The 25,623-nt window shown below is 47.8% G+C and overlaps 1 protein-coding gene and 1 non-coding gene across 3 annotated transcripts in view; both read right to left on the minus strand.

Annotated features, from left to right (window-relative positions):
* Window positions 1-25,623, minus strand: part of LOC135815577 (intermembrane lipid transfer protein VPS13C-like) — a 104,405-nt gene that overhangs the window by 20,007 nt on the left and 58,775 nt on the right. For both annotated transcript variants that reach the window (XR_010553308.1, XM_065328890.1), the window contains exons 50-73: window positions 22,673-23,028; window positions 21,988-22,104; window positions 21,150-21,404; window positions 20,396-20,477; window positions 19,581-19,642; window positions 18,766-18,891; window positions 17,550-17,681; window positions 12,846-12,984; window positions 11,357-11,655; window positions 10,921-11,007; window positions 9,897-9,944; window positions 8,644-9,702; window positions 7,892-7,987; window positions 7,425-7,505; window positions 6,824-7,071; window positions 6,064-6,181; window positions 5,215-5,370; window positions 4,692-4,784; window positions 3,942-4,079; window positions 3,609-3,716; window positions 3,190-3,363; window positions 2,359-2,472; window positions 1,947-2,033; window positions 1,318-1,398 (exon numbers count right to left, since the gene is read on the minus strand). Coding sequence is in view for 1 of the 2 variants with exons in the window: in XM_065328890.1 (XP_065184962.1) it covers window positions 1,318-1,398; window positions 1,947-2,033; window positions 2,359-2,472; window positions 3,190-3,363; window positions 3,609-3,716; window positions 3,942-4,079; window positions 4,692-4,784; window positions 5,215-5,370; window positions 6,064-6,181; window positions 6,824-7,071; window positions 7,425-7,505; window positions 7,892-7,987; window positions 8,644-9,702; window positions 9,897-9,944; window positions 10,921-11,007; window positions 11,357-11,655; window positions 12,846-12,984; window positions 17,550-17,681; window positions 18,766-18,891; window positions 19,581-19,642; window positions 20,396-20,477; window positions 21,150-21,404; window positions 21,988-22,104; window positions 22,673-23,028 (4,256 nt within the window). In the remaining variant the exon portion in view is untranslated. The remainder of the gene's footprint in view (window positions 1-1,317; window positions 1,399-1,946; window positions 2,034-2,358; window positions 2,473-3,189; window positions 3,364-3,608; window positions 3,717-3,941; window positions 4,080-4,691; window positions 4,785-5,214; window positions 5,371-6,063; window positions 6,182-6,823; window positions 7,072-7,424; window positions 7,506-7,891; window positions 7,988-8,643; window positions 9,703-9,896; window positions 9,945-10,920; window positions 11,008-11,356; window positions 11,656-12,845; window positions 12,985-17,549; window positions 17,682-18,765; window positions 18,892-19,580; window positions 19,643-20,395; window positions 20,478-21,149; window positions 21,405-21,987; window positions 22,105-22,672; window positions 23,029-25,623) is intronic.
* Trnar-ucu (transfer RNA arginine (anticodon UCU)) lies at window positions 1,145-1,240 on the minus strand. The gene is made up of 2 exons: window positions 1,203-1,240; window positions 1,145-1,180 (listed from the first exon to the last, which is right to left on the minus strand). It is a non-coding gene; the product is annotated as a tRNA-Arg (tRNA).

A 25,623-nucleotide genomic window follows, 5' to 3' on the forward strand; every position in this document is an offset into this window, starting at 1 on the left:
CCACATTCAAATGCTGATCCGGAGCGTTTATTCAGTATGGTGAAAAAATCGAGACAAGTCCACGAAGCCACCTGAAGCGAGAGACCACAAGCAACCTCAACAGTTGTAAGCACAACCACCCGGTCCCTTGCCATCAGAGTGCCTCACTGTTGAGCCCCCAGTTTCTAAGTCGTGCCAAGAAAGCCACAACGGCCAGTCTTTAGCCCGCAGAGGCCAGGTTGCCAGTGAATGCTGTTGATGAGGATGCAGCCTCTGCCGATCTGCTGTGACCATTTGTGTATCTTTTGCTTCTAAGTCCTGACATTGATTTTTTCTTGTGGTGGGAGTTCAGGCCCCATATGCTTTTCTGTTTCCTTGTGTGATCACCAGATCACTGGTGCGCATCCAGGTTGATTTTGCAGCACTCTTTTCTTTTCAAGTCCTGATCTTTTCGTATTGCTGTTGTTTTCTAGTGGGATTTCAGGCCCCACATTCCGTTTGGCCTAATTGCTTTTTTGTGGTTTAGCTCTGCTTGGGTTTTTCTCTTTTTTCTATTCTCTTTCAGTGGCCTATATCTGCCGTTGTTTTATCTTTCCGGTGGGAGTTCGGGCCCCACATGTGCTTTTGCATGTACTCCTGTAAATCCTGATCTGTGTGTTTTTTCCTCTTTATTGCGTCAGCCTATTGTGTGTGTGTGCGGGGTTTTTTTCTTCGTTCGTGGTCTGGTTTATGTGAAAAACCACGCGTCCTGCATCAGCATAGACATCCGATCAGGGCAAACGCCTTTTTTTCCAGCTTTTTTTGGTGTATCCAGGGATTTTAGGTGAAATCAAGGGAATTAGCATGTCTTGTCAAGGGATTTAGCATGTCTTGTCAAGGGATTGTCATTTGGGGGGTTGGTCAGTATGAAATCCGCACTTCTGCATTTCTCTCATTCCTAATATATATTATCAGCTTCAAATCGAAACAATTGGAGCAAGTTAGGAAAATGGGGTAACGTCCCTACTCACAACGACTGAGAGGCAACAAATAAAAAGTTGGTTTTCAGCCATTTCCCATGGTTACCACATAAAAGTAAGCCGCGTCTTTTTCGGCTGAACGGTTCAAAAACATTGAAAACATTCAGTGCCCCATGAACAATATAAAAACAGGAACAAAAAATAATCACCCCCGGTGGGATTCGAACCCACAACCTTTGAATGCCGTCAAGCAGCTAGCCCGATTAGAAGTCCAATGCGCTAATCCATTGCGCCACGGGGGTGAACACAACCTTCACGGTGTGAACGACGGTCAAGACTGACCAGCGAAACAAGAAAGGTACAAACACTTGCCACCAACCTTTCCTGCTGCAATATTATTCCAGTCTTTCCTCATGTTACTCTTAGCAGCGCCGTCTTCATCGGCCCATTGTAAGTCCACCTAGAAGCGTAATCACGTGACCCAACAAGACAAATACATGTACAACAAATCACACATACATGAAGCACCAAGGTTGTCAATTACTGCATAGCAGGAAATTTTCGGACGGAATTTATTTTCGTACGATTTCGTACACAGCCTCTTTTGTACTAAAATTAATTCCGTTCTAAAATTTGTCCCTGTGAAGTTATGTACACTATACATGCGAACACGTGCATTTAGCATGCAGCACTGTACGAAAATATAATCCGTACGAAAGGTCGAAAAATCGGCTTTGTCCGAAAATATTTCCGTCCGAAAATTTCCTGCTATACAGTACTCAGTCAGCCCAGAACATGTTCCAAAAGCTTTCCGTCCCATTCTCATCAGTGGATAAATGCCTAAATGGGAATGAAATACAGCAAAGTAACTACTGCACTGTCAATCAACTAATTTTTCATTATTTTTGTAAGAATACAATCCTGGCACACCTTGCGTGGCTGCAATGAAGTGTATGCACTGCTTAATTAATGAATAGTCAATGTAGCACGGATATGGGCCTTACTTACCTTGGTTCGATTGAAGACAAGTAACTGAGGAGATATGGTAACAATCTTGGTCAGGCCAAAGCTACTTGCCTTGATGGCAAGCCAGAACTGGACCGCACAAAACAAGCAAAAAATAAAAATAGAAAATAAAATAAAAAGCAGGCCTGCTGATATCCTAGCAACATAGCATGATGCAACAATGAGCTTTCCTTGACTGAAGAAAAGAACCAGAACAAGCAGGCTACTCCCTGTGCTGAAGCTCGCGCTTACAGCCAAAGTCACAGAAATGCCAAAGAGAAAGAGGTTCAGCTTCATGCAGATGCAGATGCATGCACCCAACTAATGGTAAGTAGGATACTAGTACAAGTACTGCCCTGACTGACTTGGCAAATTATACGAAATAGCACTCGGAAAGAGAGAATGCAATACTCACTTCATAAGAGAGTCTTGCTGACCGGCTAGTTACCACGTCGCCACTACCGACCGTCTCCAGGGAAAATCCCTTCTTGGGCCAGTGCTTTTGCTCAACATCAGCACGTACAAACACCTAGTCACAGAATAATACAGAACACCGAAGCTTCACTTAATGTGTGTGTGCGCGCGCACGCGCGTGCATGCGTGCGTGTGTGTGTATGTGGGTGTGTGTGTGTGCTTGTGCGCACGTGCACGTGTTTGCGTGCATGTGTGTGTGTGTGTGTGTGTGTGTGTGTGTGTGCGTGTGTGCATGTGTGTGTGTGTGTGTGTGTGTGCGTGTGTGCATGCGTGTGTGTGTGTGTGTGCGTGTGTGCATGCGTGTGTGCATGCATGTGTGCATGCGTGAGTGTGTAGTGAAGAACACTCATACTAAAAGGTGGTAGTAGGGACTGTGAACAGGTTTCGTCTGGACTTGTGGAGCAAGAGATCAAAGCACAGCCCTCACATGATTAGATTACCCACATCTCTAGGCAGCAAGGCTTCACGTGCGAAAAAAAAAGTTAAGGCAATGCCGTCCCTCCAAAGGAAATTCGGAGAGACAGTAACCGTACTACTTCTCACAACACTACTGCATAGCTCATCCATTGTACATGTACAGCGGCCAGCCTCTCCATTACAAGCACCAGAATGCTTCACCAGGATTTAGAGCATACTCAGGGACCCAGCACTATCAGGGCTGCCATGGTAATGACATGGTTGTCATGGTAATGCCAGTGTTGCCATGATATTGCCAGTGCTGCCATGGTAATGCCAGTGTTGCCATGGAAAAGCCAGGGCATGCATTGCTCACCTTTCCCTTGTGCAGAGACTTGCCGAAGGAGAACAACACTGGGTCAGCAGGACATCCTGTGTCATCATCTGCACTTGATGCAGCATACTCACTGGTCAGTCCTGGCATCTTGGAACTGACAGAAGCTCCAGGCTGTGATACAAGGATGTCGTCACTGCGGAACGTGGTACCATGCTGTGAGAGCATCACGAGGAAAGACACAAGCAAAGTAAATCATTCAGACATTGGTACAGTCCCTGTGCTAACTGTTACAACCACAGCACCGGGAACTAGGTCATGGAACACGCCATGAAACTAGACCATGGGACACGCCATGGAGCTAGGCCATGGGACACGCCATGTAAGAGTCCCAGGTACCAACATAGCTACATGTAGCGTACATAACTGATATCTGTGAGACGGTGGATTTAACGCCATACCTTCACTCCCTTCCATTCCAGTGGCAGCATGGTCTTGTTGACTAGCCAGTAGGGTGCAAAGAAGCGGACGTGCAGAGACTCTTCAGCAGAGAGTGCCACTGCCAAATACTGCAGAGGAAGGTTAAACAAAGAACACAGAATTATGACAACAAGGGTCACCACAAACGATGAGTGAAAAGTTCAGAACATGACACCATTCAGGAGAGCCAATGCAAACGATGGTGGAATGATGAGTGAAAATAAGAATCGCAGTGCAGCCCTCTGTTCAACAAGCTAAGTCACATATGTGACTGGACCAAGGCAAACACATCAGTCACTTTCTCAAGCCTGTACCATTTTCTCTGCCTTGTCGGTGGTCTTGAATTTCACCGGCTGATAAAGGCTGGAGCGGCTCAGCGGATGTACGGCAGGAGCGGCATTGCGATGCACATTGATCTTGCCCTCCCACTGCCTCCCACGGTAATCCGGTAGCTAGTCAAACACAGAATACACACAGTTCATGCAACACAGTCCACTGCCACACATAAGAAAGGAGCTAGTGAGAGTTCACCTACACGATAAGAGGGTTACACTCGACTTACACATCAGGCTTGGTCTGCTAGCTGATCAAGGTGCAGAGAGATCAAAATCTGTGGCAGAGCACCATGCTATGTCCAATTATCGCTAACTGCACACACGTGTACTGAATTCTCAGTTTTTAGATTTTGCAAATTGAAAAAACTAGACAACCAGCACTGTCACGGTGTTGTTCGAAGATGAAGCGACTTGTACCGAACACAACACAGCTACCAGCATGGCCTTTGCTCTGCGTGACCTAGTATGCCACTCAACACAGCTTGTGGGGCCTTACCATTAGCATCACACAGACTTACCATTAGCCAAAATTCTCCCCCGAAGCGTAGGCACACCATTTACGCCAACGGGGGAAGGAGCACCACAGTAGATCTCTAGATCAATAGCGATGGACTGGATCATAAAGGGTGAAAGATCCTCTCCATGCCGATAATGACAGAATCACTAGCCTTCCAGAAATAGCATCAACGCCAATGACAGAACATCGAACACGGAACACGGAACACCTACCTTGATCAGTAGAGTCTGAGAATGCTCCAGGCTGTTTGTGTACAGGCAGTCTCGTTGGCCGGGTTCAATTTCAACCCATGACACAGACACGCCCTGCATGAACACAGGAGAGTACACAGTCATACCACACTAAGTATATCAGTGCTGTCAAGATCACATGCAGGTGCGTGTGTGCTACACGATGACAACAGCAACAGCAGCAGCAACAGCAGCAACAGCAGCAGCAGCAACAGCAGCAACAGCAGCAGCAGCAGCAGCAGCAGCAGCAGCAACAGCAACAGCAGCAGCAGCAGCAGCAGCAGCAGCAACAGCAACAGCAACAATGCCAGAAAAAGTCACATGCAAACAAGAGTGCATGTGAACACATGAACACAAGCACACACGTGCACGGGTTCACGCACGCACACACACACAACACACACACCAAACACACACACACACACACACACACACACACACCAAACACACACACACACACACACACACACACACACACACACACCAAACACACACACACACACACCTCGACAAGGTAGCGGATGCAGAACGGCAGGAGGTTGTACAGAACTCCGGGCGGATGGAAGTTGAGGATGTGACGGGGGACAGTGCAGGCCTGTGACAGAATGGCGGACACGGTTGACGATGAGGTGCTAAGTGCCTCCACCAGTTCCACAGCAAGCTGATGGCAGGAACACACACACGCACATAAGCGAGCATAAATACGTTACATACATATGCAAGTACAGTAAAATCTGTAAAGGCGACCACTCGGATAAGGCGACCACCTGTCCCAGACGACCACCTGTCCCAGACGACCACCTGTCCCAGACGACCACTGCATCCAGGACCAAGGGATGCTATTTCCAGTCCAATGACCCTGGATAAAGAGACCGCCTGGTCACAGAGACCAAACTTTGAAGGTCCCTTGAGCGGTCGTCTTAGACAGGTTTCACTGTATCAAATTATCAATACACCAATACACTCTCTCACACACACACACAAGCATGCAACACATTCAATTATTCAAGATGGTCCCATTCCTGAAGTGGCCACGGATAAGTAACAATAGCCTGTACTTACAAATGTACATGTGTTGTAACTCGCTTTTCTCTACCTGCTCCCAGTCCCGTGCCATCTCCACACTTATACAAAGGGACGACGATAACTACATTTAGAAGACTGTTTATTGACACGACGAAGAAACACAACTAGACATGACGAACTCAAGACGAAGACATCATGATGAACTCAAGATGAAGACATGATGAACTCAAGACGAAGACAGCTTTTTCCACCACAGCAACACGCGCATGCACCAACGACGTACACAAAATAACGTACTACAACACATGTACAGTGTATACTGTCTTACCCTGAAGCAAAACGGAGGCACTCCAGCGTCCGGGCCACCACGTAAGGGGCACTGCAGCAGGGTTTGCTGTTTTGATGATATGTTAGCGAGTGAAAAACCTTGCAAACATGGTGCGAACCTGATGGACAGCAAATATATATCAGACAAAAATTGAAAATTCAACAATAAAACCTGTTGAAATTGAGTTGAAGCCTGGCTGTAAACCATACAACTGCATCACTGCTAGCTGCATCCCGATGCATATCTGTCCACACAGATCTGGAGCGGATGGAGGCAGCAGGTATCATTACGAAAGTCGACCAGCCGACTGACTGGTGCTTGCCGCTCATGTCAGTTCTCAAATCGAATTACAACGTGAAAGTACAGTTGCGCTCGGTGAAATCCGACCCAAAGTGCATAGTTGGCGCCCTCAACCTACAGGGCCCTGGACACCCCAGAAGTGGTACGAATGCGGCTGGATGGACACATGTACAAGGACAGGGATGTGATCAGAACTGGTCCAGGGTGCCAGTTTCGCACTTGAGGTCGGATTTCAGTGAGCACAACTATTATGGGGATGTCAAGCGTCCAAACACCAGCGTGAGCACTACCAACTGTGGAGGACACACTCGCACAGCTCAACGGCTCCACAATTTGTACCGCACTCCTATGTCAGAGGAAATGTCGTTGTTGACGATGTTCATCATTTCTTTGGTCATTTTCTCAAACACAACTCGGAGCACAATTGCACTTTTTTAGTAGCTTTGTCCTACTTACTTACCCAAGTGTGTTATCAGGTGATACAAACAACTCCCACTCATAGACAATGAAGAGGGGAACAAAGAACGTGTCGCCCGGTTTCACTCGGCCGATTTGCAGCAGCTTTTGGCCTTCAAACGTCTCAATGTGGCTCTCCAGACCTTTCAGCTCCGAGGAGATCCACTGCTCTAGCTCCGCAGCGGCGAGATCAACAGTTGATATGTCTGGCCGACAGTACACATTCAACTCCACGGAAAGATGATTCTTAATCTGCGCAGGTGGGACAAACGGAGGATCGAGAACATGGAGCACGTATACTTAAAAGTATACAAGGGTAAGAATTAACTCAAGTAACTACACAGAGTCGTACTACTACCCAGGAACATGAACTGACTCAAACCACAGCACAGCACAGCACAGCACAGCACAGCACAGCACAGCACAGCACAGCACAGCACAGCACAGCACAGCACAGCACATGCAAAGTCCACTTTGATGCCTACTTTGAAGCAAGTGAGTAGTAGACACCATAAGCATGCAGTAATATGGCACACGAAAGAAGGAAACAAATTGCAGCACATATATTTCCGGCAAGCTTGGCAGTTCTTGCTACATGTACCTACTTCCATGACTGAGTGGAACGTCACTGCACGCTGACCTTCCGTTGTCTTCACTTCACATGCCACCGCCAGGCAGCCTGGTTTCTACATACACACAAACAATGCCAGCACACACAATGCCCGCACAAACACAACACATGCTCAGAGAGATCCACGCATTTCAAAGCCACAAGAACAGGCTGACAACCAAGATTCTTAGAACTTTCCAGTTGGAGGGGGGGGGGGGAATACTTGTAAAAGCTCCAACAAGAGAGGGAGAGGGAGAGGGAGAGGGAAAGGGAAAGGGAGAGGGAAAGGGAGAGGGAAAGGGAGAGGGAGGGGGGGGGGGGGGGGGAGACAGAAACAAACACTGCATGGTGAAACTCCATATTCTACCATTGTATGGAATGTACTACTAAACTCAGAGATGAAGAGTGAAACCCTCATGTGGAAAACAACAGACCCCCACACCGAGCGGTCCTCTGACCTACCTTCGACCATGCATGGCGAGTCGTAGGTCGTATGCGCAGGACATATGTGCCGGTTGGTTTCAGTGGCACAGCCCGCAGCACGTCAAACCCATCCACCTGAAGCAAATCATGATAAATGGCAGAAATCCATTCCACTCGACTGCAATTGGAGAGAGGAGAATGGGGGAATGCCCACAGAAACCTGTTGATCAGCATCACAGACGATCATACCAAGACCCTGTAATAAAGCCGTTCACAATACCAGATTTTGCAGAGTATAATCCGCACCCAGATTTTCGTCACAAAGTACAGACATCGACCCTCTTTATCACCATTAATTTGACCATCGTAGCATAAGCTGCACTGACTTTTTCAGGGTGAATTTACTGGTGTTTACAGTGCGGCTTATACTCCGGAAAATACGGTACATGTATGCAAGCAAGGTGCAGAGGCATGCTCAGTATACTCCACAAGAGCAACTGATGCAAACACACGGTGGCAGTAGAAAAAAGGCAGTAGATATGTGCCCATCTGTCTTGTGATACGCGGGCATTGCGTAAGGTTGGACTCAATTCAATCAACAGCATTCCGAAGGCAACAGCAGGGTACATACATGTACATACACACCACGGCATCAATCACCACCGGAGTATGCGACTTGAAAAGTAATGGTACGAAAGGCCTAGTCAAAACTATACGGTTTTCGTGCTTCGTGTGTTGGTTTATTTCCCTCCAGCCAAGAGTCTACACTACAGTCTTTATCGTACCCTTACCTGCACTGCCAGTGGCTGTTGACGATTGACGACAGGACTGTCGGTGGTGCTGGTGGCCGTACTGCCTACGGATGCCAGCAAGCGCCCTGCCTGCAGGAAAGCGTCGAGCGGCGACTGTGACGTGTCGAGACTAGGAGACGGCAGACCACCCAGCGCGGGTGCCTTGTGAAGACTGTACGCGGCAAAGTCGGTCTCATCCCCTCCTCCACCATCAGCACTGAGAGCATCCTCCGCATCAACTGCTTTCGCACGTTGATCCTGTTCATCGACAGAATGACTACCCGAGAAATGAGACCAGAGGTTACACAAGTGACTTGTATTCTCATCACAATCATCACCAGGTTCAGTGCTGCTGCTCTGCGACCGCTCACCACCATCAGTCTCATCCTCATCAACATCAATCGTCATCGACAGCATCGGCCCTACATCAGATAAACGAGGCTTTCTAGACACTTTCGGTTGTGGTGGCGGTGGAACAATTCGTCGGCGATTACCAGCACCACCAGCACCACCATCAACCTCATCACGACCATCCACAACTGCTTCATTATAGGCACCATCCTCATTAACAGCTGGCATGGTGTGGCTCTTCACATTGTCCGGAGCGCGCAGCAATGGCCACTCAGCGAATGCACCCTCACCACCGCTGACGGTTGACTCGGAGCGCAGCTGAGCTTTGCTGAACAGGCCCGAATCTTTGCGCACGATACCCATTGTGCCCGCAGCACCAGCGGAGCTGTAGCAGTGCTCAACGAGCTTCTTCACTCCCTGCATCAGCCAGTCACCGGGGTCATCGCAGAAAAGCAACAGGTCGTCGAGATTGTCGTCGTCATCGTCTTCGTCATGCTCACCACAGTCCAACTGTTCATTGCCACGTTCCATATGCCACTTGTTACTGCTTGGCAAGCGCGGCGGGCGCCGAGCGGGTACGTACTCCAGCGCAGCCGTGGCAGCGTCGGACGTCATGAAGGACGCCAACGCCGGCTGATGCGATGGCCAGCTCAAGCGCATTGTCTTGTGCGGGCTCAGGTGCTGAGTTTTGATTATACTCTCATTAGGCTGGAGATCGACAACATAGTGAAGAACAAAAGACAAACTAAAATGTTGAGTCTGATCACATCATTTGTGTAACCACAGTACAGGAGAGGAAAGTCATAGACATTCTGTAATACAGATGTACAAAGAACAAAGCACAGAATACTACTATAGTCACACACTGCACCTAAACAGCCTGTTATTAACAACCACCATACCTTGCTCAACAGCTCTTGGTAAGATACTACATCCATGCTCAAACCAAGCTGTATACACACACAGACGCACAGAAATACACGCAAGTACACAGACGCATGCACGCACACATGCACGCACGCACGCACACATGCACGCACACATGCACGCACGCACGCACACACACATTGGTTTAATCTTGAGTCGATTCTGGACAGCAGCACACAATCAGTTAGCAGCACAACATCAGGGAGAGTAAGGAGTCCCTTCTCTCTATCAAAGGACATGCAGCAAAGACCATTGCCTGCGTTGATATGGTGCTGCAGCGCCTATACGGTGCCGTGTATCTGCATCAGACGTCAAGACCTTTCCAGGATGCCCAAGATCGTGGAAATTGTCAAATTCAACCAAAGTTACGTCTAATTCTAAGTTCAGATTTGGTGATTGCGTGGGCTTCTATACATTTAATCGGATAGTGAAGGGTTAAACCTGCTCCTCCGCATGTACTTGCGCATTTAAGTTTCAATAATAGCTCGCTTACTAGATGTTTTCTCCAGTTCCCACTTGTCAGATCATTGATACTTTTTAAAATCCTCTCTATTCAAGGCCTATTCTCATTGGCCTATTCTCATTGGCCTCGGCTCCCGCAGGAGCTAAAGTCTCGTGATACCTATGCTGCATTTTTGTTCCATCCTTTCGCCCACGCCTACCTGAGTTGAATTGACAATTCGCTGCTTTTCGTTGCTAGCCTAATCTTCATACTGCTCTCTCCAGGTTCCTTTAATACTCCTTTTTTCTTTTCCGTTTTCTTTTTTTTCATTGTATTATCTCCTTCTTTTCTCAGTTTTCCCCACCATGGCTGGTTAAAATCACCCGCATCACCTGTTTATTGGCACTATGTCATGGGGTGATTGTGGACTATGTCATGGGGTGATTGTGGAATGATAAAAATGAGAATGCCCTACACAGTCTAGGCCCTACCTAGAATCACTCACAGCGCCTCTCACCTCACGAGAGCGCCTCTCACCTCACTAGAGCGCCTCTCACCTCATTACGAACAAGCACAGGGACGTCCAGGCAGCTGACTTGAGCACGCACCGTGTCATTATGCGTGGACACCTCGGCAAAGTAGGCCTGCAAAGAGTGAGCAGAAACATAGTGCATTGAACACAGGAGAATTGCATGGGGCTGGCATGTCAGCCCCGTTACCCCAGTCTCATTGGAGCACCACAAAGTGAGTCGCTATGGCAAGGCATCACTTTCCACATAATTTACCAGTATTCGGTAACGCATACCAACATGATTCGCACAAGCTTATACTAGCTGTATAGTATTAGATTATTTGTAAGGAAAATCATTAGAAAAGAGTGAGTGTGGGAGCATCAGCATATGGCGCTACAAAGCCAAGTCAATGAGAATGGGTTGATATGAATGACAACAATGCCTGCTCCTACTACCAACTACAGTGCAACGGCATTCTTACTTCCATAACGTCCGTCAACAGCTGCAGCGATACTGTGGAAAGCGTCACCGAGAGCAGATCGGATGAGGACAGAACAAGACAGGTGGCCACTTCACCGACCGTATCCACCTGGTCACCAACACCACTGCTAAGGACAGCTGAGCGGAGGGAGGTGGTGGAGCCATCGGCATGCGCCCTGGGTGTACCCAGCAAGGCACTCTGCGGATGCTGATCCACACCGCCACCAGCCGCATACTCCGGACTTTCTCTGGCAGCGTCCACCTCAACAGTGGGAAGTAGCACGGTGTGCATCAGAGAAACTGGTACACAACACGCAGAACAGCAGAGTGTTGCACTCACACTGCTGTAAGAATGTGCTCATGATACAGCAAGTAAGTGCTCACGCTGTAACAGATCAGACATGCGCATACGAGTAGTAGCACACCTCCACTCGCACATGTAGACACTGGGTGGGTACTGGGCCATGTTACCCCCGCACATGTGGACACTGGGTGGGTACTGGGCCATGTTACCCCCGCACATGTGGACACTGGGTGGGTACTGGGCCATGTTACCCCCGCACATGTGGACACTGGGTGGGTACTGGGCCATGTTACCCCCGCACATGTGGACACTGGGTGGGTACTGGGCCATGTTACCCCCGCACATGTGGACACTGGGTGGGTACTGGGCCATGTTACCCCCGCACATGTGGACACTGGGTGGGTACTGGGCCATGTTACCCCCGCACATGTGGACACTGGGTGGGTACTGGGCCATGTTACCCCCGCACATGTGGACACTGGGTGGGTACTGGGCCATGTTACCCCCGCACATGTGGACACTGGGTGGGTATTGGGCCATGTTACCCCCGCACATGTGGACACTGGGTGGGTACTGGGCCATGTTACCCCCGCACATGTGGACACTGGGTGGGTACTGGGCCATGTTACCCCCGCACATGTGGACACTGGGTGGGTACTGGGCCATGTTACCCCCGCACATGTGGACACTGGGTGGGTACTGGGCCATGTTACCCCCGCACATGTGGACACTGGGTGGGTACTGGGCCATGTTACCCCCGCACATGTGGACACTGGGTGGGTACTGGGCCATGTTACCCCCGCACATGTGGACACTGGGTGGGTACTGGGCCATGTTACCCCCATGCTCTACACTTCACACTCACACTACTCCAGAACACTGTCCAGTGTCATGCTGGTGGCGCCACACACAAGTGTACAGTGTGCAGTTGGAGAGCACTACTTATCTCCTAATTCCGTTATTCGATTGTCGACTGTAGAGCGGTGCTATTTAGAAGCTCCGGAGTGAGTTACAAATTTAAAAAAGTCACCATGGGAAATGGGAATATTAGTAACTGTAATTTCAATCACAGCTACATGCTGGGGAGAAAGACTGGGACTTGTGGAGGACAGAAAGCAGTGCAGTACTAGAACAGTGGATGGGAAAATACAAAGTATTGAAATAGAATCAAAAGTTGCAACAGTACCTGTCGATGGGAATGCATCCACTTCATCTCCAGAACCCGCATTGCCACGAGCATGAGCATCACCACTCTTGTGCGCTGGAGCGGCAGAGTGAAGCCGAGGCTCGCCTTGCCACACGGACAGGTTCATAACTTGCAGGTACTGAGCAGAAAGCAAGCGGCACAAACCGTGCAACGTGCGCATAGACAGCCGGAGAGCACAGTGGGCATGAAAAACAGTATCCATACCAGTATCCATTGCTCATTGCACTACAGTTGATCAGAGATCTACCAAGAGAACAGGTGATAAGCTATTGCCTTCACTTTGTTACATAGCGTCTGCTCCATGACCAGCATTTGTCTGTACTTTTTGTATTATTGTCTGTTCACAAGTACACATATTTATGTATTTATAGAAAAGAAAAAGGACCAAGGAACTACAAGTTACGCTATAATGTCCACTAACACCACCAGTTACTAAACAATCAGCTCATGCGATAACATTGCAGGACGTCAGTACCGTCGGTCAGTGCCGTGCAATGTTATCGCATGAGCTGATTGTTTAGTAACTGGTGGTGTTAGTGGACATTATAGCGTAACTTGTAGTTCCTTGGTCCTTTGTCTTTTCTATAAATTTATCCTTCGCTCTCCATCCGAGTCCATTTATTTATTTACTTTATGCAGAGCTCACTGACTTGTCAGTTTGAGCACTCTGGCAAGGTACGTTCGGGCCTGATTGGAAATCTTTATTTCCATTGCTATCAGGTTCGGCGTCATTTCCTCTGTGCTGCGCTGATGAGTCCACAAAGGACAAACAGTTCTGTCCGCAGATTGAGTATTTATTTACTTTATTTAGTTATGTGTGCAGGTATATGACATTTGTGTGAGTTCATGAGTGCACAAGACTATCTCTATTCACACAAAGTCAACCTACTCGCAATTCTTATTTCTCTGCAACGATGTGCTCTGTTGTTATGTCTTGCATCTACTATGTTTCCACAACTGTACTACACAATGTCTCGCCTTGCATTGTAGCTTCTTTCAACTTTACGATAATCTCCACATGGGTACGCCGTGTGTGTACAACACCGTGTTAGTCTTGTTTGTCACATGATTTGCTAACCCGCATCTGCATTGCTCTGATCGCACGTCTCTTCATAATTAGTTTGGCTTTCCATGTGGAGCCACAGAGCCTACTCCCTGCTTATTATAGTTCCAGTATCGTAAACTGTCTTAGAACAGTTCCTCCTGGTGTAGAATTTTGTTGCTGTTTCAGTTTTCAGACACGATTATTTATTATACTGTTTGCTAACCCTTTGCTACCGGCCCTCACACTTTCGATCGTACATGATCGAAACTTCAGGCACCGATTTTCCGAGTGATCGAGCTCGCTTCACGTAGTTCTTTCGAGAAACCCACAGTAAAAACGTGTGGCTTACCGATGAACACAAAATCCAGGTAGGCTCCTACTCAAAGTGTGCGCGAAAATGCTGGGTTCTGAAAAGTGTGTACCATGTCGGTGTACTTGTGTTTCTTTTTTTGGAGGCAATGGCGAGCAGCAGGTTTCAAGCTCTATTTGATCCTGAAGAGGTAGCTGAGAGAATTGACACCTGGGATAGTGGTGGTGAGACTCCTGTTGAGCTACTGTCGTCGTCTGAAGACGACACCCTGGATTCTAGCTCCAGTTCGGATGTGAATGAGGAGGACGACGAAAATGTTGAAGTTTCAGACGACGAAGAAGTTGAAACCGGCCCTGTGCCACCTGCATGGCGAGAACGTGGAAATGGCAGAGCCCGTGGCCATGGAACTCGTGGTCGTGGACGCCCCATTTGGTCGTAATAGAGGTCGTGGCCTTCACCGGACGACGAATCACCAATATGAAAATGCTGCACGTGGAGGTCCACATGGCCGAGGTCAAGGTCGAGGGCAAAGGGGGTGAGAGGACGAGGGCAGAGAGGACGAGAGGATGAGGGCAGAGAGGGCGCGGTGGCTGTGAAAGAGGCCGTGGTGCTGGTGTGCAGGTAGCAGGTGACTTTGGAACATGGGATATTACAGACGACTATGATGTGCAAGATTTCCAGTTAACCCTTTGCCGGTCTAACTCAATGTATGTGAGGGGTGGTCACGCAAATACATGTACACACAACCAGCAATAACTCAAGAACCATGTGATGTAGGTATGGGTAAACCAAATATTTTCAAAATCTGTATGCCTGAACGCTTCCAGAAAATTCAAATATGACTAGGTCCAGGCAAGGATAGGGCCAATGGTAGCCCTTCAAGCTGAGAGAAAATACAATTGCGAATGAAATACACGAATATTACAGCACGAAGGGCATACCAAGTTCGTGATGGAGCTGAAGTCGTACGATAAACAATCAGGTAAGGGCTACGTCTTTACAAGAAATGTAGGCTCTCTACAATACCGCCATTGAACACCAACACCTCGCCATCAGCGATACGCCAGCAGCAGAAATTCCCATTCCACGATATCGCAGTTTCGGTTTGTTCATCTCAGCGCTGCTCGTGTCAGATTCACTCTCGCTCAGATGAGTACTCAGTCGCGAGCTTACGCATGCCGTGATTCTTACGGCCAGGCGAATCAGCTGATCGCACCTGACGAGTCCTTGTGACAGTCGCTGTCGCCGTGTTGGCAGCAAGAAGCCTTCCTCTCTGTTTGGAGAATTTTGTTTCTTCATTCGTGGACGATATATTTTTGAACTAGCAGGACTCAACGGAGCTCTTTTTCTCAACACACTACACTGCAAAACCTCCCGGGAGATCCAGCCTGGACTGGTGATGTTACTGCTCTCAGACCGCTTGTCAAACACGGCCCCAAGAGAGGCACTCGCATTCTTGAAATGCGCGCATGGCGGATGGTCGTCTTTTCCAATTTCAACAAACTTCAGTCGATCGATACGGCAAAAAATTGTATGTTAAGCATGGTTGCTTTGCACATCGTCAGAAAGCCTTGGACCTCAGCTACGCTTAGAGCGCCATTTTAGCTGTCTCCTAGCAACAAGACCCCAAAAAATGAGGGCCAAACGTACCGATACTATAGTATCGGTACGCTTATGGTAGACCGGTAAAGGGTTAACACCCAAAAAAATTCTGGCAAACAATTACCTGCAGATTTTACTCCAGAGAATGAGCTCGATTGTTTCAAACTATATCTTTCAGAGAGGAGTTGACAGCTTTGACCATTTGGCTACAAGCTATCATTTGCTTCGAAGTTCCAAGAAGTCATGGAAGCCACAGTTCTGTGATCTCATTGAATGTGCAATTGTCAACAGCTTCATTTCGATGCAGGAGTATCGTGAGGAACATCCTGACGCTCCCTCGCACAACGCTGGCTACTGGAAAGCTTGTTTCCGGGAGAATCTTTGACGCCAACTTGCTGGCATTTCTGGCAGTGACCCGCCTCCGCTAGCTGCAAGCGGCAGGAAGGGAAAAGTAAGCACAGCAGCTCCAGTGGCTACCCACATGCCAGCTGCAACCCATGACACGATGGAGCTCCGCCGCTAGATTAGTGGCCTCTGTGCGCTCTACAAGCTTAAGTGTGACGCACGCCTGCCATCTCTTGAGCCCCTGCTCCCTCTTCTGGCAGCACCTGCCAGAGAACCCCGCACAATACGGCAGTTTCATCAGTCGCAAGGCCACAACCAGCAGCTTAGCATCCCCCTCCGTCCACGCTTCAACAATGCCTTACTACTAACCTTCCCATACGGCTTCGTGCCTACCTGGAATTCCCTGCTATCTGCTATTCTAAGCGAAGCTCCATGCCACCGTGGCCTCCAAACCTTCAAACTGAAGACCTACCAGCACCTCCGACGCGAAGACTGGGTTTGGGCAACTGATATCTGCCCACGATCGGCTCTTGGTCTCCTGTCCATCACTGTTCCACTCTCTCACGCTGATTTGTAACCCTGCTCACAGCCTGATGATCAACTGAACGTTCCCTCCTTTCTCTCCCTGGTTATACTACTGATCCTTCTTCCCGACCCGTTTACCAATCCTGACAGTTGCTTATTCTCAAATACTGTGAATATTTCTACATTTTTTATTTATTTTTTTATTTGTTAGGTCTTTCCGTTTACTTTCTGGAAATAGCATTTGTGTACCTACCAAAAATGAACTGAATTTGAGTTACGGTGCCGCTTGAATGACCTGTTTTTACTGTATATTTAATCAGGTAATAAAGGGTTAATTCAGGAAACAGTCAACACCTAGTAGTATTTCAAAGCTCATAGCATAAGTGGAACTCACTTAGGGCGTACTCTGAGAAAGCATACTCTTGCTTAGCACAGACATTGCCCGGAGCATTGGTGTAGTGATCCATGCAGAAGTATGCTAGGATGAGAAGTACAATCACGTACCTCGGATACTAAGTACAGTTTCCTGCTGCCCATGCATGGGGGCTAGTCTTACCAGAGGTCTGCTGTCTATTATCACCAACATGTCCCACTACATGTACATGTACAACCAACCCAAGCCTGAAGAGGCAGCCAACATGTGGACCGCAGTGGCTTACAGCAATAGAGAGGTTAGGATGCACGTTATTTCCGACGTGACACGCAATTTCACGTCAAATTTGGCGTAAAACTCCAAATTTCGACGGGAGCTGCAGGTCACTCGCGTTGTTTTTCGACGCGTGAGCCAAAAAACGCGAGCACGTCGGAAAGAACGTGCATCTTAACCTCTCTAATATGTAGATTTGAAGGAACTTACCTGGACACTAAGCTTCCATGGTCGCACTACGCCAGAATTACTCTGCTCCAGCGGCTCCAGCAGAGGCTCCCAAACGCCGGAGCTACGATTGAAGTAGGTGATCTCCAAGGCGAGAACCAGAGAAGCGCTCAACTACACACCATAGCACACCAAAGACAATCTCTATTCAGCTCGTAACATACAGCAGTTGATACCGTACAAAGTCTTTGGAAAGTGTGGAGCTCCGAAGGAAAATAAGTCATAATACTGAGGAATACCTGTTAGCCTTGCGCGCTGAAGGAACAAAACACTGTCTTGTGTATGTATGTATGGAAGTACAGTCGTCCCTCTCTAATCCGGCACTTGTTTATCCGGAACCCTTGCCAACCGGCGCACTTTCTGACGAAACCGATTTTTTTCGTTCAATTCCTACATCTTAATCCGGCACTTGAATTCCGCCTCTGGCAGTGACTTTTTGAAACGAATCGCTCAAACTGCACGTAGTTTGATTTCATAATCCGGCAGTCGTAAATCGCGTAACGTACAGGTGCACTCCTTGCCAGGCCAGGCTAGGCCAGTCTGGTCAATGTTGTCCAGGAGACAACCGCTAAGCAGTCAACCATACTTTCTTATTTTAGCAAGGAGTACAGTCAACTTCGCGTATAACGACACTCGGCGGGGCATCAGAAAAGTGTCGTTATTTGCGAAGTGTCGTTATACCCGAAGTCTTATTATATGTATTACAATTGGATGGGACTTTGCTCTGGGCATGGAAATTCTGTCGTTATTCGCGAATTGTCGTTATATCCGCAGTCGTTATTGGCGAAGTTGACTGTAGTGTCCTGCCAATTTTCAGGTGTGTATGTGTGTACGTGTGTGTGCAAGAGTACATGTGAACATGTTCTCTGTTTTACTTTATCACTTTATCACTGTGTATATTCCTGGAGAAAAGTTGAGAATATAAAGCCGTGCACCAAATACTTGGGTCGACACGGAAAAACCCTGCGTTTTGACGTATGATACATGCATGCAATTGGGTAGGACCGGGTCAGAGGGCAGGATTTCTTAATCCAGCACCCTCGTTAATCCAGCACCCTCGTTAATCCAGCAGAAAACGCTGTAGCAAAAGGTGCCGGATTAGAGAGGGACGACTGTACTGTCTTGTGTATGTATGTATGTATGTATGTATGTATGTATGGAAGTACTACTGAGCCATGTCTAGGCTGAGCAAGCTTACCTGAGTTGTCCAGTCTCGGATTTCCACGTCGTGCGTATGCACACCCAACGCCAGAACCGGCACGTATGTGCTGTCGCCATGCACGATGTCAAACTTGATGTCCATACCGTCCACATCAACAAACAACTGTGCATGCCACGGAACACAAGTGCGAATGCATATCGGTATTATTAGAAATTATTACCAAGAGCCCATAAACAAGAGTATGCAACTGTGATCTCTTTTCTATGGGCCAGATGCGCGGCGCGCTGCCTTCATTACATCATTCAGCTGCAGTCCGCGCACTGCGGAAAATCAAACACCGCGCTTTCCCTCTGGTTTGAAATGAATTTTCGTACGGAACTGGAGTTCACGCGCCAATATTTAGAGATCGCGTAGGTACTGGAATGAATCGAGCAAAAACGGATGGGCTCGTACGAGAAATTGTGGGTTTGAGTGCATGCTTTCAGACCGTGATGGAGGAAAGTTACGTAATGAAGGCAGTGCGCCGCGCACTGGCCCATAACCACAATTGCATACTCTTGTTTATGCACTCTTGTTATTACCCATTAACTTATGTGTGCATAGGCAAGATGTCCACAACAACATGTGTGCAGGGTACAAACCAAGGCCATGTGTGCAGGGTACGTCAAACTTGACCAAGAGCACTGTCCCTCACACAGAGAAGCTCCATAGAGGCTGGTCGGGATGAATGTAAATCTGTTCCCGTATTTAGCATGGGTGCATGCCGATTCGAACACAGACCAGAAAACTACTCCTACTACACACGCGCATGCTTGCTTGCCCTCCCGATTGGAGCATTGGGAGCGCCTTACCTTCTCTCCACGCGGAGACTCGAGGATACGTGCTGGACTGGTCACATCACCATCGCGCACCGCTGAGCAAGATATAGGTACACCAAACAATACACACACACAAACACATGCCCAATGCACACACACACACACACACACACACACACACACACACACACACACACACACACACACACACACACACACACACACACACACACACACACATACTTGCACGTACGCAAGCGCACGCATGCGTACAAGTGTGCACATACGCAAGGACATCCACACATGAACATGGTCAGATACTTGGCACCCAGAGAGTAGGGAGAAGTAACAGTATAGCAAATCAGTCAGTAGCCAAATTAAACATAGAGAAAAGTAGCAGCAGTGTGCCGCGCACACCATACTATGTCCATTCTGGTCTTGTTGCTAGCTGTCTTGCAGAGGACGACCTTTCTACTAGGGTTCATCACGGAGTGACATTGGGACAACAGAACGTTCCAACATCAGCAAACCAGATCCTGTCATCCACATTGCCAGCGGAGAAATCCCCAAGTGTTAGAAAAGCTTTTGGCGCAAATAAGCTGAGCTTTCACTTCATTTTTTCAGACATGCCTCGTTGAGTCTACGGACTCTTCAGTGTTCTCTAGTATGGTAAAGTAATGGATAACCTGTTACTCGGTGCGCTGTTGTGACTGTTTTGATACGTCTCTTGTGCAGCAACATTGACTGCAACACGAATACCCAGTACCTAGAGCATTGTTACATCAATCTACAATGAGTAAGTTCAGAGCATTGTTACAATGAGTAGGTTGCGAGTGTGGGTATACTACCTTTCCATTTCTCGGTGTCCATCTTCTTCGGCTGCCACATGCTTTCATCGACCAGTTTCTCTGACACAGTCTCTTCCGACTCCTACACATATCATACACCACATAATCGCACCGTTATACACATGGCAGTGAATGATATATCACAAACCCTCCAGGACAACCATTAGCCATCACTGGGACAAGACAATGGCATCGTCAACATCACAGTGTGTGTATACTGCACTACTGACCACTGAAATCTGAAACCTTGTATTTTTATTAGGGATGAAACGATCATCCATTTCTTCTTATCGAGTACCGTTTATTATTAACGATCGAGTTATCATAAAACGAGTATGCTGAATTTGTATGACAAATAAATTTTACTGGTCTCCGGGGAATATGTGCATGACACACCGGATCCCAAAAGTGCGAAGGTGCCTAGAAAAAGGTGTGAATTTTGTCACCTTGGATGACGCGTGCTGGAGTTGACTATGCAGACAGTGCGACTTAGCTAGTACTATGCACATGTACACTGCACATGTACAAGTACTGCATACTCGATGACAGCATAACGAGTAGCGATCACAGAGATAACGAGTAAGTTCCGAGTAATCGGTGTAATCGTTTCATCCCTAATTTTTATGTTAAGCACCCCGAGCCGCCCAGCCAGTGACACCCGGAGATGTGGAAGTCATCTCATTGTGCACACTCATCATATGTACAGATAGTGCAGCCAAAAGCACCTTACAGCGCAATTCTACTTTTCACTCACCACCGAAGGCCACAGATAGTCCCAGACATTCAGGATGATGTTCTGAATGGTAATAATCAACGCTGGGGAAATGTTGAGCGACACTTGAGACACCCGGACCCACAGTTTGTCGACAGTCTGTCCATCACTATCGGCAGTGTCGATGATATCGTAGCCACTCAAAATGTCTTCCTCGGGTGCTTGCTGCTGGGGGCCGCTAGCCGAATCAACGCTACGAGGCATGCTAAAGAAATCAATGGAGCAGGGACGTAGCACCTGAAGGCGGCAGTATACAATTACAACACAAATGCGGCTCACCAACTAACCAGCATCACCACTAGTAACTTGCAAGGACTATACGTGCACCACTGGTGACAAAAGAAGTATATGACTGTACAGTTACCTCGTAACAGACCTTGGGGGACCTCGGCCATTTACTCGGTCTAGAGATCCTGTATAGATCTCCCAATCGGTCTCTTCTATACGTATGATTATACTGTAGAGGTAGAAAATTTCGTCGGTCAATAATTTCGTCCAACTCCAAAGAAAAGGAGTTCGTCCGGTTGAAAATTTCGTCCATGGATCATTAAGAGTGTATAGAAAAGCTGGACAAATCGATACTCGTCCTACATTTAATTCAGTCCAAAAGCTCCTTGGACGAAAAAGACGAAATTAAATTCCAGACGAATATTTCTGCTTGTACAGTAGTGTGAAATTCATAAAGAAATCGCGTGCAGAACTCACAGGCGTGCGTCAGAGCAAACACTAGCCCAAATTACACCCTGGCATGAGTGACATCACTACATAGGCAGAGTATGAACTGTAAGTCATCAATTCTCATAAGTATGTAATCACTTGCCATGACATGCGTATCCACCCAGTGGCCGCAGAGAAACGAGTCGATGAAGAGATTCGAAAGCAAGATAGCTATCTTACTGGTCTCCTCAGATTGGATCAGCAGGAACTCCCCTTCAAACTATGTGAAAGAAACACAGAAGAGAAAGAGCGAGAGAGAGAAAGAGCGAGAGTGACAGCGAGAGCGAGATAGAGCGAGAGTGTGAGAGAGAGAGAGAGAGAGAGAGAGAGATGGAGATGGAGAGTGGGTGTACATGAACACTAAAAGAGTCGAGGCACTGGTTCTCCTGATAGCTGGCATTTCATGCGGGGTCCTGGACTTAAGTTAAGGGATTGCTCATCCAACTGCAGCAAGCAATACCGTACTTCCGCACATATAAGCGCATGGGCTTATGTCCGGACATAAGCGCACCCCCCCCCCCCCCCAATTATAAGCGCGTGTGCTTTATGTGAACATGATTGGTAAAACACCTGGGAGCTGAATATTATTACTAAGCATTGCGATAACACCACTATTTTGGACACAGACAAACCTTTATTGCACAGTCATATTAGTACATGTGCTTTTCCCGGACTTGTTTACACAGCAAAACATCTTTTCTGCAACACATTTTCACTTATAAGCGCATGCGCACATATGTGGGGAAGTACGGTATGTGCATACTAGATCTACTCCAGGCCAGCCTCACCTGCAAAGACAACACTGGCGAGTCATCCCTTGTCGGATTCTCCACCAGCCAGAAATCAGGATCAACGACAAGCACCTCGCACCAGTACGTGACCTCATCCAGGTCATCATACCAGCTACTGGAGCTGATTCTACCCTGGTCAGAGAAGCGCGAAGCACTGACAGGACTATTGCTGCTGCTGATGCTGCTGTCGGTGCCACCACCATCCTTCTCCACAAGACCATGTACAGGCGACTCTGGAGATGGAGTAGCTGGCGGTGTGTTGTTTGCTGCTTCGGCAGTTCTGAAGATACTCAGAACATCCGCGATGAACTTGATACTCAGTTTGCAGTGAATGGCGCTGAAGCAGGCTTTCACTGCGGGAAACGCACACAAACACACACACACACACATGTGCACACACATGCACACACACACACACACACAAACACGTGCACACACATGTGTACACACACATGTGCACACATGCACGCACAAAAGTAGACAAACTCAGAAAAGCCAGAGACCAGCCTGCCAAAAGACACTTACTGGAATAAGAATTCTATCAAAGAGCTCTGTGATATCCTCATGTGTGAGTCTTCCCATGACTTTCTCGGGCCTGCCGGCAGTTGATTTATGCCCAAGATCGTCCACAACAAGTAGATAACTAGTACATCACTTACATCTGGCTGTCACCGCTACATCCTTGATGTCATTATACTATACATGTATAGAAGCCTTGATGCCAGCAGGCTAAGTTACAATGAATGCCAGCCTGAGGTGTCTGTTGTGTGGCTATGGGCGTTGGACAGTTCCGGGTGCTGAGGTTCGACCTCAACTGACTGAACTGCTGTCAATCTATGCATGCACCTTGTGGTACTGCTCCTGATGTGCTTGTAGGCATTTATGATAAACTTGCATTGCCTACAGCAGCTACACATGTACTGGGAGTGAACTCTATCAGTGTCTGCTCTAGGATTGTAGGACAGCTGGGTACACGTGTACCTGGCGCAACCATTTCAACCGGGTCGGAGCCGGGTACACATGTATCTGGCGCTGTCTCACCAGCCGAGTCACATGCTTTAACTGGTTGGTTGGTTTATTTTAATTCGGACAGTAAACGGGAACTAGGCCCAATGATATAAAGGCGAATGGATAAGCCGCATTTAGAAAAGAGAGGACAGGAATTAGAAAATTACGAAAGAAGAAGTATCTGACACACACAAGCCATGTAGTCAGTCCTTTCAAAGTTCAAAAGTGTAAAGTTACTAAAGTACCAACCGGGTCACAGGTGACCCGGTACTATATTTTCAACCGGGTCCAAGCGCCGCCCAACCGGGTGGATTACCCGGCTCACCCGGCGCTGGAGCAGACACTGCTCTATGCTATCCATGTACCAGGTTAAACTGGATACATGCGATCTGGATGTCACCTGCTCATTGTCTTCATTGTCTTCATTGTTTTCTTCCGCGGAATGTTCGCGTGTGGTGGGAAGCCAGCTAAATGAGTGGGGATGTGAAGCGGAAGCAGTGAGGAGAGTTATGAGTTGGAATGCAGAGCTGTTTGTAGTTCTACTCGGTGGTGCTTGTGATGTTTCTGAATCATGTACAGTCGTGGCCAAAGAAATCCAACCCACGTGCCGAAAGCAGTGCTAAGGCTCATTGAGTCAAGCAGCCCCTGCGGCTGCCGGATCGGTTTAGGAATGTGCATGATGCAATTGAAACGGAACGCGGCGCTACTTTCGACTCGTGGGGTGGATTTCTTTGGTCACGACTGTACTAAGTAAGAGACAGGGCCCTGAACAAGACTGTCAATTGACTTGTTGACTAACAGCCTATGAACGAGCGAGCCAGACTCAACATTGGCGCAGGGAACAGAATTTTCCCTCATTCCGAAATTCTGACATAGGATGTCAACCCACGGCATTTAAATATCTGTGAACGAGCAAGCCTGACTCAACACTTCGAGTTTGACATTACGTGTATGTTAACATAATGTATACCACTTTGATAGATTTCACTACTCCTGTCCCCATGCCATATTGGATGGGACCTGGCAAAGAGCAGCCTTAGCATCAGCGACGAATAATGATTTGAGGCGAAAGCAGTGAATTTCATGTACTTCAAGTACACGTATTAGAAACCCCCATTCATACTTCCTCCGTGTCATCAAAATTGTCGCAGTTTGACTTTTGATATAAAACGGGGTATTTACTCACCAGCACTCGTACCAGAGGCAAGGAATCGGACACAGGCGATAGTCATCAGTATAGGGTGACGGCAAAGTTCTATTTTCTGTTATTGGAAGCTGAAATTTTCGAACTAGACGCAATTTCTTCGCTGATGTCGCTGCGATGGTAATTTCGACTCGCTGAGATCAGTCAGGCGTTGCAGCCTGCACATTTCTCGTGCTTATGGCCATTCACTCAAAGCCTCATCACTGTTTTACCTTAGCTAGGGTGAGAATGACTTCGTGGAACAAGTGGCAGCGCTTGGAGAAACATCGAGGGGTCAGCAAACTAAATGCATGCAACAGCGATAAAATTTGTCGCTCTGGCTGAGACACTCAGTACATGATTGTACCTGCAAGAGCCGTGTAGACTCTACACGTAGTGCTAGTGATGCACGCGCAGGTGCCGTACCAGTGATGCTGAAAAAGACGGCGCGCTGGACGTGATAGTACACTTACCTGCATGCATGAGCTTTGACCACACAGCTAAAATAAATGGGCATGCCACAGCTAAAAAAAGTTCATTTCAAGATCGGGGTGATTCCGCCGACGGTAATCAACCGACCTCGCAACGATCGTGTATTCTTACTTCGTTGGCGGTGAAGTAGAAATCATCCAGAGCTAGCAGACGACAAGCATTGCAGCTCTTGTCCTGTGGAGAAAGTCAAAGCGTTTGAGATGAGGTGCGACGAACTTCAACCTTTCTTGAAATATTTCGGAACGATATGTTTGCGTCCATTGAC

The sequence above is a fragment of the Sycon ciliatum genome, chromosome 4 (assembly GCF_964019385.1).
Source record: "Sycon ciliatum chromosome 4, ocSycCili1.1, whole genome shotgun sequence".
NCBI classification, from domain to species: Eukaryota; Metazoa; Porifera; class Calcarea; order Leucosolenida; family Sycettidae; genus Sycon; species Sycon ciliatum.